The 12,798-nt window shown below is 41.5% G+C and overlaps 1 protein-coding gene across 12 annotated transcripts in view; it reads left to right on the top strand.

Annotated features, from left to right (window-relative positions):
* The window catches only part of syne2b (spectrin repeat containing, nuclear envelope 2b), a 437,867-nt gene that overhangs the window by 54,865 nt on the left and 370,204 nt on the right, over positions 1-12,798 (top strand). For all 12 annotated transcript variants that reach the window (XM_039741095.1, XM_039741096.1, XM_039741103.1 and 9 more), the window contains exons 3-4: positions 9,316-9,377; positions 12,235-12,330. In XM_039741095.1, the coding sequence (XP_039597029.1) occupies positions 9,316-9,377; positions 12,235-12,330 (158 nt within the window). The remainder of the gene's footprint in view (positions 1-9,315; positions 9,378-12,234; positions 12,331-12,798) is intronic.

Raw genomic sequence — 12,798 nt, 5'->3', positions numbered from 1 at the left:
AATGGGGGCGGTGGTGCAGCGAACACTGCAGGCAGCATACTGTAGTGGAGGTGACTGTGAGGTGAGCTGGTGATGAACCGCCCCTCGCCACCACCATTCATTCTCAGTAGCAATCCTGCTTGTACTGTTACGCACATAGCAGGAAGTTGTCTCTTGTCAGTACAGGGTGGTCCAGATTCAATTATGCAGATCCAGATCATCTGGATGACTTTGATTTATGCAGGGACGATTCCAGTTTGGCGCGAACATGTCGTCAGTTCGCACACTTGTCGATGGTCCGGGATTTTTCAGGTGATTTTCAATGCAATAAACTGAATAAGTTATAGCGTAATGAAAATTACACAATCAGATCTGGACCACCCTATACATCAGACGTGTCGACATCTAGTGTCTTCCTGCTGTGATAACGTGTACAGTGCTGTGCAGAAGAGCTCATCTTAACCTTTTGTCTTCACCCTTCAAGAATGTCTCTGAAACACAAATCTGATGTAAGTGCTGGTGATACAGTAAAGAAGAGAAAAACCATCAAAATAAAAATTAAAAAATAAAGTAGAAATAATAAAAAGGTCAGAGAGGGGTGAAACTCCATTAATAATTGGCAGAGCACTTGGTTACAGTCAATCAACAATAGTATTTATTAAAATAATGTACCTGTTCCGACTTACATACAAATTCAATTTAAGTTCAAACCTACAGTCCCTATCTCGTACGTAACCCAGGGACTGCCTATACATATATATATATATATATATTGTGGTGTATGGCCGGCTGTTTATCCCGGCCAATACCCCCAAACTGCCAGGTGGATCCCTCCTTGCAGTATGGAGGTCCCCCGAAGACCAGCAGGGCATCATGGACATTGTAGTTTTTATATGCAGCCCTGCTGGATGCCATGGGGGCCACTAGGAGACGCTGCAGGGAGGAACAACGGGTATTTTCCCTACACCCCGGAAGCACACATGGACAAGGGGAATGACGTGCTTCCGTGGTGAAGAAAAGGACTTTTTACCTGACCCGGAAGTAATTGAGAGTCACATGGACTGGGGATTGGAACGCTTCCGGGTCAGGGTATTTAAAAGGACTGTTATATCTTTATATATATGAAGCCACAACAGAAAACCATTAAAGGTAAAGGATTGAGTGTAACTTATGGATTAACTAAATGTAACTTAAAGCTTAAGCACATGAAGTTTCTGCCTCATCTTAGAGAAGCTACCAATGTAATTTTCCAAAGGTCAGAATAAGGTCAATGGGTAACAAACATCCCCCAATCCGCAAACCACTCCTGCTAATGAAGCAGTGTTCAGAATAATGGGAAAATTGACATGAGTCAGAGACTACTGGTGGCTTTAGTTGATTGTAGGAGGTAATAAAGTTCTGCATATTAAAAATCGGATGATGTGTTGTATTAGATGAGCTAATGGAAATTAGAAAAAGTGTAAAAGCAGATGAATGCATACTCAATGGACTGAATATAAAATAAAGAAATATTCTGCATTCTTATCTCGCCTCTGAGATGGCCTTCCTTGAAGATAGAGGAAAGTTTTTTTTTTTTCCATGACAATAGCTCAGTAAAATATTTATTGTAGACATGTGTCGAACAGTTGTTCCTTAATAATTGCTTCCATTAATTTGCTCATGATACATTATAAACCTGCCAACCTATAATTACTTAGGTCAGCTCAATCAAGATTAATGTAATGAAAATACTGAACAAAAGAATACATTTTTTGTCAAAAGTAGATACTAAAAAACCTAAAAATGACAAGTAGCCTTTTGCTGGAATTATTATAAAATTCAAGTATAGGGAAATTCATGTAAGAGTGTGGAAATCTACTATGTATCCTCTTTAATAAAACCCCTGTGTGCATCCAGGTGTCCGTGTGTGTGTGTCTTCTGGTGAAGTGCGCATGTGCGGGGCCACACGGCACGTGTTCAGTCTCTTCCTGTGCATTTCCTGTGCAGAGAGAGAGACAGATACACACACACACAGGCGCGCGACAGACAGACACACGCACACGCACACGCACACACACACACACACACAGACAGGTGCGCGACAGACAGACACACACACACAGGCACGCGCAAGACAGACAGACACACACATGTGAGACAGACAGACAGACAATCGGACAGACACACACACAAACACACACGAGAGAGAGACAGACAGACAGAGGCGCGCTTCAGAGCGACACACACGAGAGACAGACACACACACACACACACACACACACCGGCGCACGCATGTATTGTTGCAATGTTACTTTTCTTGGTTGTTTATTAAATTACAGATTTTTCAAATGTTGATTTTTTCCCTGTGCTTAAAACTCGTTATAAAAAGTGTTTTTAGCGAGTGGGTCATAAGGCTATAGCACGAACTCTTGCAGTGTTAGTTTTCTCTGTTGTTCAAGGTTTTCGTAGTGTTATTCAATGTTTTTATATTTAGTTTACTATTACACTGTGCATTCAATGGTATAATTAACTATATTTGTGCTAATATAAAATATATATTTACATACAGTTCATACGGTCTGGAATGGATTAATTGTATTTACATACAATCCTATGGGGGAAATTACTTCAGTTCATGACCAAATCGGGTTACAACCAGAGTTTTGGAACGAATTATGGTCGTGAACTGAGGCTCCACTGTATTACTGTCAGACAAAATTACAGGCATTTTACGGAAATACAAACCAGTATTATTGAGAGAGAAAATTAAAGGCACACAATACAGTGACGCATATTACAGCCACATACAAGGTCCCTTGCCATTTAATATAGACTGTTCATACAAATGTCTATGCACTACTGTTCTAGCGCCCGTTATTGTAACGGGCTTAATGTGTAGTTATGTAATAAAATGCAAGTGTGTGTGTATGTATGTATGTATGTATGTGTGGTCCCTTCGATCAGCCTGATTGGTCAGTTTGGATTTGGTTGCTCAGTCAAACTCAATCAAAAAAGGAAGTGCTGGGCCAAATGGGTTGAAAAACAGGAGGATACAGAGGAAAGGAATAGGAGGAATGCTGAGAGTCTCCTTCAAAGATGGAAAGTATTTACAAGAATATGAAAGATGCTTCCACAACAGGAAATAGGGGACGTCTACCATTGGTAATTGTCAAAAAGCAGACAGGAAGTGAGTAAGGTGCCTCAAAATGACAAAGTCTGAGAAGCAGGCTTTACCAGAACACAATTTAGAAAGGAAGTGCCAAGCAAGACATCTTGAGATGCACACAGATATCAAAGAACGATGTAGGATGAATGCTGAAGGTACACATGAGGTATATCAAACATTTTTTAAATTAATTCTATTACCTTTCTTCAACAAGTTACGCATCTAAGTGTGCAGTAAGTGGTGAAACAATAGGGGTTCTCAGAGGGAAGTCCAAAGTATGATGAAAGGGGAAAGGCCTTGAATTTCATCTTTGGCGGTCAGCCAAGAGGAAATTTATCTCACATAAAAAGCACTTGACATGTCACATCGTGGAGAAAGCCAGCCATGGGCCAAGAGCCACACTGCAAGGGTCACTCCTGCTTTAAGCTGGGGGCACGTGCTTTCCAGGGACAGGATTCCTGTCAAGCTTGACACATGAAGGTCACATACTGTATTTTTGTGTGAACTGATGGGCACATAGTTATAGTGAGTGCTGCTTAATTTAGCCGCACTGGTGGATTGGAGTAGTGGTGGCAGAACGGTGTGGCTACACCTGGTTTGATTGTGAGCATTGCAATGTGGAGGCAGGGGTGTTAAAGGTCATAATGTGCTGTTGTCCAGTCAAAAAAGCAATGAAGCTGCACTTTAAAGGTCATATGGTGTTATGCTGCTGTCTGCCAGTATTTATCTTTCACTGAAAGATGAGTTGTGTGTCACTTTCAGAAGACAAACACAGCATAGCTTCACTGGGACAGTCATTACTTAAGGGTCTCTAGTCTGCTTGGATTTAGGAAAGGCTTTAACTCAGATTGTCACTTAATTCTTAGAGCATGACTTCAATTACTACATCCTAATGTTATGGTTTCAGAGGAGATCCCTGTGGGTCTCCGTGTATTCAGGTAAGCATGGCAACTTGTCATGCTCTTCAGGAAATGTCAGAATGCAGAACTGCCCGCTCAGTATATCACCATTTTAATTTCCACCCAACACTGCCCTGATCCTAGACTTCCTCAGTGTGACATGCTTGCTCCTCTCTCTGTGTTCCCTTCAGAATATGCACTCTGCAGATCATATGCAGGTTTGTCAGGTTGGCAAGTGCAGGAGACTCTGAGATATCACACAGTCAGTAGTGTTGTGGAGGGGCCTTCTTGGCTGCTGCCTGTTTCTGTGTGAAGTGACAACTTTGGAGGACACCACGCTTTCTGCAAGGCTGCTCTCTTGACCTGCTGGGAAATAGGAAGCTTTGGTCCTCTTGTCACAGAGTTCATATAGTATAATGCCAGTGAGTGACTTACTTTCTCTGAGATCGTGCGTGTGTGGTGGGGTGGCAAGCTGATGGTGAGATTAATGTTCTGTCCAGAAATATCAACAACTAGCTGTCCCCTGCGGCTCCGCCTGTGTAGTAGTGAAACAGGACAAACTTTAAGAATCAATTAAAAAAAATGTAATTTATATTGATAGGTTGTCCTATCAACAAGGGACCCTTGATATAATATGTATATATATTATATGTATATTATGTTATCGGGGCGAGGACATATAGGTTTCTTGGGGAACTAACCCAGGAGAAAGCAACGTAAAGCTGACCATGCGAAAAGCATGGTGAGCTAAGATCAACCACTGCCAACTTGAATGTCTGTCCCTGGGCCTTGTTAATTTACATTGCAAAGCAAATCTTCACGGGGACTGTAATTGAAAGAGCATATCCGTCGCGATTAGAGGAATGTGAGGGATTAAAACTCTCTCGCCAGTGCCATATCCTCTGATGATTATTGCCTGTATGATGTTGTTCTGAAGCCGACAGACCTGGAGACGGATACCATTGCAAAGTTTGGGTGGGCTCAGGTTTCTCAAAAGGATAATTGGTGTTCCTACTTTCAATGCTAAGTTGTGTGGTGGCATACCAGGAGGATTAATTGAATTTAAAAATTCTGTAGGATAATGAACTGAATTGTTGTGTGCTAAAATTGTATTTATTGACGTGTATGTCTGAGACAGCATGTCAAATAAGTTGAGCACCAATTGGTTACATTTATGCCTCAGCCTACAGTCTTTTGCTTTGCGCTTATAAATCGCTACTGCAAGCAAACTATGAAACTTCGTGCGATGAGAGAAGTCGCAAAAATCAACTGGAATGTTCAAGCAAATTAAAGAAAAAAACCTGTTCTACATCTCTTAGGTAGTTGTCTTGTGAAAAGTGGATAGACATACAGACCCGACTTGAACGAAGGCTGGCGCGTGAGTGAGGATGGCTCGCCTGGCTTCCTACTCCTGAGGTCCTGCCTCCCCCGCCTCGCTCTTCGACTCACGCTTATTAATCGCTGCTGCAGGCGAACTACGATACTTTGCGCAATGAGAGAAGTTGAAAAATCATCCAGAATTTTAAAGCAAGTTATAGAAAAAACCTGATTTAAATCTGTTCAGTAGTTCTCTTATGAAAAGCAGACAGACAAGACAGACAGATGTTGGATTTTATATATATAGAGATGTCCTTCATCTTACAGTAGGTCAGTCTACGAGGATCACTTACTATTTACATTCCAAATGTGTCTAAGCGACTAATTCACCTTTATATTTGTTTGAACTTGTCCTATGATAGCTTGGTGACCCATCCAGAGTTGGTTTCTTCCTTCTACCCAAAGCTGCTGGATTAGGCTTCTGTAATGGTTGAGCAAATGCAGAAAAATCTCTCCTTTTCTTTTTTTACATGTTAGATTGCTTGTCCCTTTGTTCCCCATATTCTTTGTTGTGAGGCTGGTTTTACTGTGATGTCCATTTCACTACTCTTAAATATATTCACCTGATTTAGTTCTTTCTAAAACTGTGGTTGTTCCGTGCTTTTGCCCCTGCTTCATCACATACTTGTGTTTATGTCTTGAGATGGACTGGCATGCTGCTTCCTGCTTTGTATGTACCAAGTGCTGCTGGGATAGGTACTGGCCCCCTATCTTCCTAAACTAGAGAAGTGTGTTGGAAATGGGATGCATTGGCATTGTTCTCTTTCCTTTTGCTGTTGTGTTTATTTTAATATGTGCAATATTTGTTATTTGGTACACTGTATTAATCCTCAATATGAAAGCTGATATGTAAACTTTACTTAATTTCTGGCTTCCAAGCAGAGAATCATGCAGTTGAACAACAGTCCAAGGTATGACTCAGTAAAGACTCTTGGGCATGTAGATAAGACCCAGTTTGGTTCAGTCTTTTATAGCACTGTTCATACTGGAGTTGGTTGGACAGTTAAATTTGATTTGGCACTCTGCCAAGCTACAGAGGATCAGTTTTCTGTCTGTTTGACAAATAAGTGTAAGTCCAGCTAGGATGAATTGTCCATTACTGTATTCATTGACCAAAGGAGGTCTGCCTATATGGCTTACTGAGCTTCCTTTCCAGCTCCTAAAGAGGTGCAGAATAGTTCAGCCCATTGTGAAGCAGGGTGCCACGGAATGCAGGGTTGGCTACTGCCTTCCACCCAATGCTGCTGGAATCCTGCACTGGATTAAATGGGCAAATAAATGGACAACAATTTACTGTACCACATTATATAGGCAGATATGTGGTAAAAATAATGCTCAATTAAAAATGAATTAGACTCGGCACTGGCATGATGAGAGAGCTGGTGGCTGAATATCAAATGCTAGGAGGACCAGGTGTAATGGCTCATAACCCAAGCATTTCAAGCAAGTTTCCTCATGTATGGATTTTTATTGAGCACATTAGCAATGATTTTTTCCTCACATCAATAAAATCTAAGTAGTTTGGCGAAGCTCCAGCCATGAATGTATGTGTGCGGCTCTGTCTGTATGCTTGTGATTGTGAAGTTACACTGCCCTTGGGGAACTGTGCCTGCTCGCCTGTGTGGGACTGTAGAGGCGCTGCAATGAAATTTATATTTACATTTACTTTATTCTGTCAGCAGACAGTTTTATCCAAATCAAATTACAAAAGAAGTTATCATAATCAAGTAAATATCATTCTTTTGAAAAAGAATTCAAAAAGACCTGGGCAAGCTTCAGAACTGGATGAACATGCAGGGTAATCTAGAAAAGTGCAAAGTGCAACACGTGAGCAAAAGGAGCATCAATAATAAATACAAGATGGGCAATGCTGTTATACTGGAAGCAACCTCTGAAGAGGATTTAGGGGTACAGGGGGTCCTCGGGTTACAACATTTCGACATGCAACATTTCGAGTTTACAACACTCACTCCCATAAAAACTTAAAAAACTGAGACATGAGAAGGAATAAAGGTAAGCATTTTTTACACTCATCCTTTCTGTTACTACAGTACAGTGTACAGTAAAGTATATTTATGTCCTTTTCTTTTTTCTCAGGCTCAGATTTTGTTTTTTTATGTTCTAGATTATGATTTTGCAAATGTGTTAAGATAGGTAAGTGACTTAGGCTAGAGTGTGTTTCGACTTACACCAAAATTCGGGTTACATCACTGTTGTAGGAACGGAACTGTGTCGTAACCCGAGGACCCCCTGTATATATTCACACAACATTTTCATCGACTAAGCAATGTGCAGAAGCAATGTAAAAGGAAAATAAAATGTTTGGTTATATCATAGAAACTGTTGAATATGAATTAAGGACGTTACGTTCTGATCATATAATGCACTAGTAAGACCACATCTGGAGTATCGGGTGCAGTTATGGTCACCACAGCACAAGAAAGACATAGCAGCACTTGAAGCTGTGCAGTGGAGAACAACCAAGTGAATCCCAGGACTCAAGGACATGTCCTGCTGTGACAAACTCAAAAAAGTAAACCTTTTTAGTCTCGCGCAGAGGAGCCCGCATGGGGACTTAATCCAGGTATTTAAAATCTTTAAAGGCATTGACAGAGCAGATCTAGCAGAATTCTTCTGGCTTCACGCTGAATCACGTATTTGAGAACACCAGTGGAAAATAAGGAGAAGTGCATTTAGAACTGAAGCCAGGCATCACATCTATACACAAAGAGCTGTGGGATTCTGGAAGAGCTACTGAGACATGGAGTTGAAGCAGAAACCTTGACAACCTTTAAGAAGTGTCTGGACAGAAGCCAGGAAGCACTTCTTTATGCAAAGAGTCATGGGAGTCTGGAACAAACTACCTAGACATGGAGTTGAAGCAGAAACCTCGACAACCTTAAAGAGGAATCTGAATGAATGAGGTATTAGGACAGCTTAGTTATTAGCTAAACAAATGGGTTTGATGGACTGAATGGCCTCTAGTCATTTGTCAAATTGCTTATATTTCTTATGATTTAATCAAGGGACTTTAGGAAAAGGTTATAAAATTAGCCATCACAAGTGAAGAACTCTAAAGCAAACAGAATGGCACAAGAGAAGTTACCCTTTTATTAACTACTCCAAATATTGATTCAAAACCAAGATATTCACACACAAGAGCATCTTCAAATGCTTGTTAAACACAGTGAGGGAGTTCAAGTGGAGGTGGGCTGCTCGTTCCACAAGCTAGGAGCTACATGTGAAAAGAGTCTGGATTGAGATTTGATGCCACCACATGGAGATGGAATCACCAGGTGCTGTTCACTAGCAGACCTGAGTGGTTAAGATGGAGCACAGAACTTCATTGGCACCTCCGTATAAATTTTTTGCTGAGCCATTGACTACTTTGTTGGTAAATAACTAGCAGATCTTAGTATGTCCTGCAACCAAGAAGCCAGTGTAGTGACCTGAAAAGAGCAGCAGCATGTGCCCATCTTGGCTGGTTGAATACAATACCCACTATCACTGCATTTTGAATCATATGCAGTGGCTTGGCAGCACATGCAGGTACCTCTGCCAGTAAGGAGTTCCAGTAGTCATAAGTCCAAAGCCTGGACCAGACGGTGTGATGCGTACTCTATCAGATATGGCCTGATCTTATACAGAGTGAATGAATACAGCTGCAACATGGTCAATGAAGGAATGCTGGTCATCGATCATCTCCTCAAGGTTGTGTATTGACTTGGCAGGTGTTAGCAGTGATGGGATAACATTTACAGACATAGAGTGTTGAATGGATGAACTGGTGGGGCTAATCTCCATCACTGGAAATGGTGTTCTTTGACTGAGGTTGAGATATCATGGTGTCGATTTGACATGGCAGGTATTCATTATGCTAACCCATCTTCCTTCATGTCTTTTGTTTTCACACAGTGGAGCATGAGCAAGTTCAGAAGAGGACTTTCACCAACTGGATAAATGCACAGCTTGCCAAGGTAAGCAGCAGCAGCAGGGACGGTGAGGTCAGCTCTGTACTTTCTGCATCCACTGCATTCTTACATCCACAAGATGCAGGCTGACAGCTGGTGCAAATACATAATGTGACAGCTGAGGCAGGAGGATTCCTGGCTGTCTATATGAGAGGGTCAGCAAGTGAGTTTCTAAGAGGTTATGATGATTAAAACAATCCCGACTAAGGAGTTCCACAGATCAAATGGTGTCTTCTGGTGTGTAAGATTTCTTCTAGTAAAGAATTCTGGGAAAGATAATGCAGTGAAGCAGCAGAAAGTTTGGAATAAGTATGGGGTATGTGATGTGATGTGATGCACCACAAAGAGCTAAGAAGAGCCTGAGGTAATTACTTCAGGGGAGTATTCTGGGATATCTAGTGTGGTAAGGTGGGCAGGAGCATTCTGGGGTGTGTACTGCAGTGCACAAAGAAACAACCAGTATACCTTAACATAACAATCTCAAACTTGTTTTGTCCAGTTTTGGGCTGACATAAGAGCCAAACCCTGCAGCAATTGGCACAAGGCAGGCAGCATACCTGAGTGAGTTAGGGGGCCCACTAGGAAAGTATAAGCAAATATCCCAACTTTGAAAGATTGATTTTCTGGGAGGAGAGAAGGGTGTTGTCCCCCCTTGTGAAAAACTTGCGTATGGCATTGAGATGTTGGAGATCTGCTCAAATTTAAATTAAATAGTTCACTGATGATTAGTGGACCAGAAATATCTGCAAAAGAAATATCTGGGTGCAGGCAACAGTTACTGGGAGATTATGGCTCATTTGTCGAAGTCATTGAAGAGACACTAAGAGTATGAGACTCCACAAACTTCTGGGAGTCTGGAGATGTTTCTTATGCAGCATTAACAGTGTAACTGATAAGCCCACTTGACAACTTGGAGAGGAAAAATCTCACATCAGTGCCCTTTCCATTCTGTATCTGCTGTTAGAAGAGTTTGGAAATAATCTTTTGACCAATTCTGCCAAATTGTGACGTCACCCTAACCTTGTTAGCTAGCCCCCGTTGCACATGAACACAGCCGCAGTGCAGTAAGACAAGAAGATGGATTTTGAGCAATACATTGGGGTTGGTGGGCTACAGTTTGTTGTTTAAGAAGGATTATTGCCTTAAATAAAATACTGAATTCTGTGTCTCCTCCTTCAGCCATTTTTATGCAGGCCATTGCCTTTGTGTAAGAAGGAAAAAACAAGCTGAAGGAGCAGCGTCATGACAGCATTCTAGGGCACAACCTTTAAACATTTTTGAAGAGCTTGTTCTTTTTTTTTTAATTAATGCTGCAAGCTACTCATTGTCCTGTCAGATTAGCATACACTTCTCAAACATGCCTAATCCAGTTCAGAAAAAGTATCCCAGCAGCACTAGGTGCAAGGTTCAGAGCACCAACCTATTTTACGGCCCACTCATTCACACATTAATACTCACTCTGACCCTTGGTGCCAATTTGGAATTATCTATTCTCCAAACTATTGGGTGGGGAGGAAATCCCATACATAGACAGGGAGAACATGTAGACTCCATAGAGGCTGCATCCTGGTGACTTTCATGCAGGACAATGGATCCGTCATGCAGCAGGGCTTCTCACTGCACCCTCAATGTACCAGTTAGGACTGAACTAATGTTAAGGTTTGGCAAATCCGGAGTGGTCATCTCTTTAGACTCTTACCTGGTCTGTTCATATCCCGATCTTTTCTGTATCGTTCAACTGTTTCCTAGCACAAGGAATATCAGTTTGGATGAATATTTAGTTAGACGTGTAGATGTGAGCTTCTCAGGCACATAAATTTGTAGAGGAGGAAGGTGACGTCAGCTTGTTAATGAACAATGTAAGGCGATTATTGTAAACAATGGCTCCCAAGCTCATCAAATATGATAGTCTAAGCATGTACAAAAGGCTGAGTAGCAGGCCACAACAAAAATTGTTAGCTTGTGTGATGGCATCTTGACCTTAAACCTCAAAGTTCAGCCCCAGACCCCTAGTGTATCTGACCTAAAAATTCCTTAACTTGCCTTTTAGCCACTAATCCTCATTGCATCCATAAAACTAATCACTTAAACTCAGTGTTCAATCATTGATCCCCAGTATTGTCCAAGAAACAAGACATCGTTCCTTCCACTTCAGCCACTGACTGCAAGTGCATCCAGAAGACAAGTCAATTCATCTCCCAGTCCTTCCACTTAAAACCCCAGCTCGTCTTTCAGACAAATATTTCTCAGAGTTCCCTTTCTGCCAGTTCAGCCACTGAACCCCAAGTGTGTCACTAGCACATGTGTCCTCAACTTCAGGTTTAAGCACTTACCTTCATTGTGCCCATGAGAGAAGTGAGCTCACCTTCTGGTTTCATTGCTGACCATTCATGTGTCCAAACTCTCTCATCTCTCAGATCAGTCAGTGACTCCCAGTGTGCCTGTCAGAAAAGCCATTTCAACTACCATTTCGACCCTTGACCCCATCTCAAGTCACCTAATCTACCAGTGTAGTCACTAACCCCATGTCACTTCTCATCTCCTACCACTTCATCCAGAAAAGCTATTTTGCCCATAAAAATCATTCAGTGTTAGTGGCAAATTCTCAGTTTGCTGCTGTAATAATTCTGAAGTGCTTGTGGTTCATGTAGGCAATAGAAAACACAACAGAAATGGAAATTATTAAACTGTAAAGAAGCAGGAACAAAGCTCAAGAAGCATAAGGCCGATTAAAGGGCTTCTGACTAAAGCACTTGACAAAGGCCAATGTTTGCAGGAGGTGAGCTTTTTTGTGGTGACAGAAAAGAGAAGCTCTTACATTCTAATGCACTCCATTTCTTTCTGTCTTCTGATTCTTTAACAGCACAAGACTCCGACGGTGGTGTTAGACCTGTTCAGTGACATCAGAAATGGAAACCGACTTTTGGATCTGCTGGAAGTGCTTTCTGGAGAGTCACTGGTAAGGGTCATTCTGGCTTGTCTGTATCTTAGTCAATTTTTACACTGAAAATTCTGAGCCGGATCAAATATTCCTTCTTTAAGGTGAACCAATCATAAGAACATAAGAAGTTTCTCAAACAGGAGGGGACTATTCAGTCCCATAAACTCATATGCTTAGCTAATAGTTCAGTTGCTGCAGTATTTTGTGCAGATACGTTTTAAAAGTTGACAGGGTTTCCATTTCAGATATATGCAATTGTAGTTTGCTCCGGATTCCCATGACTCCCCTTGGCTTCGGTCTTATATTCACATTTTGACCACTCAACTTTATCGATGCCCTTGAATATTTTATGGACTTTGATTAGGCCCATGGAGCAGGCAGATGAGGCAACATTAGTTTATTGAAGCCCTTGGCTGAATTATGACCCAGCTGGCTCTACACTGCAAAAAATGCATATGCAAAAACTAGGCAAAAGAACTTTCAATG

Source organism: Polypterus senegalus, chromosome 18, assembly GCF_016835505.1.
Source record: "Polypterus senegalus isolate Bchr_013 chromosome 18, ASM1683550v1, whole genome shotgun sequence".
Classification (NCBI taxonomy): domain Eukaryota; kingdom Metazoa; phylum Chordata; class Cladistia; order Polypteriformes; family Polypteridae; genus Polypterus; species Polypterus senegalus.
The sequence above is the reverse complement of the archived record's forward strand: the minus strand, read 5'-3'. Positions and strand labels throughout refer to the sequence as shown.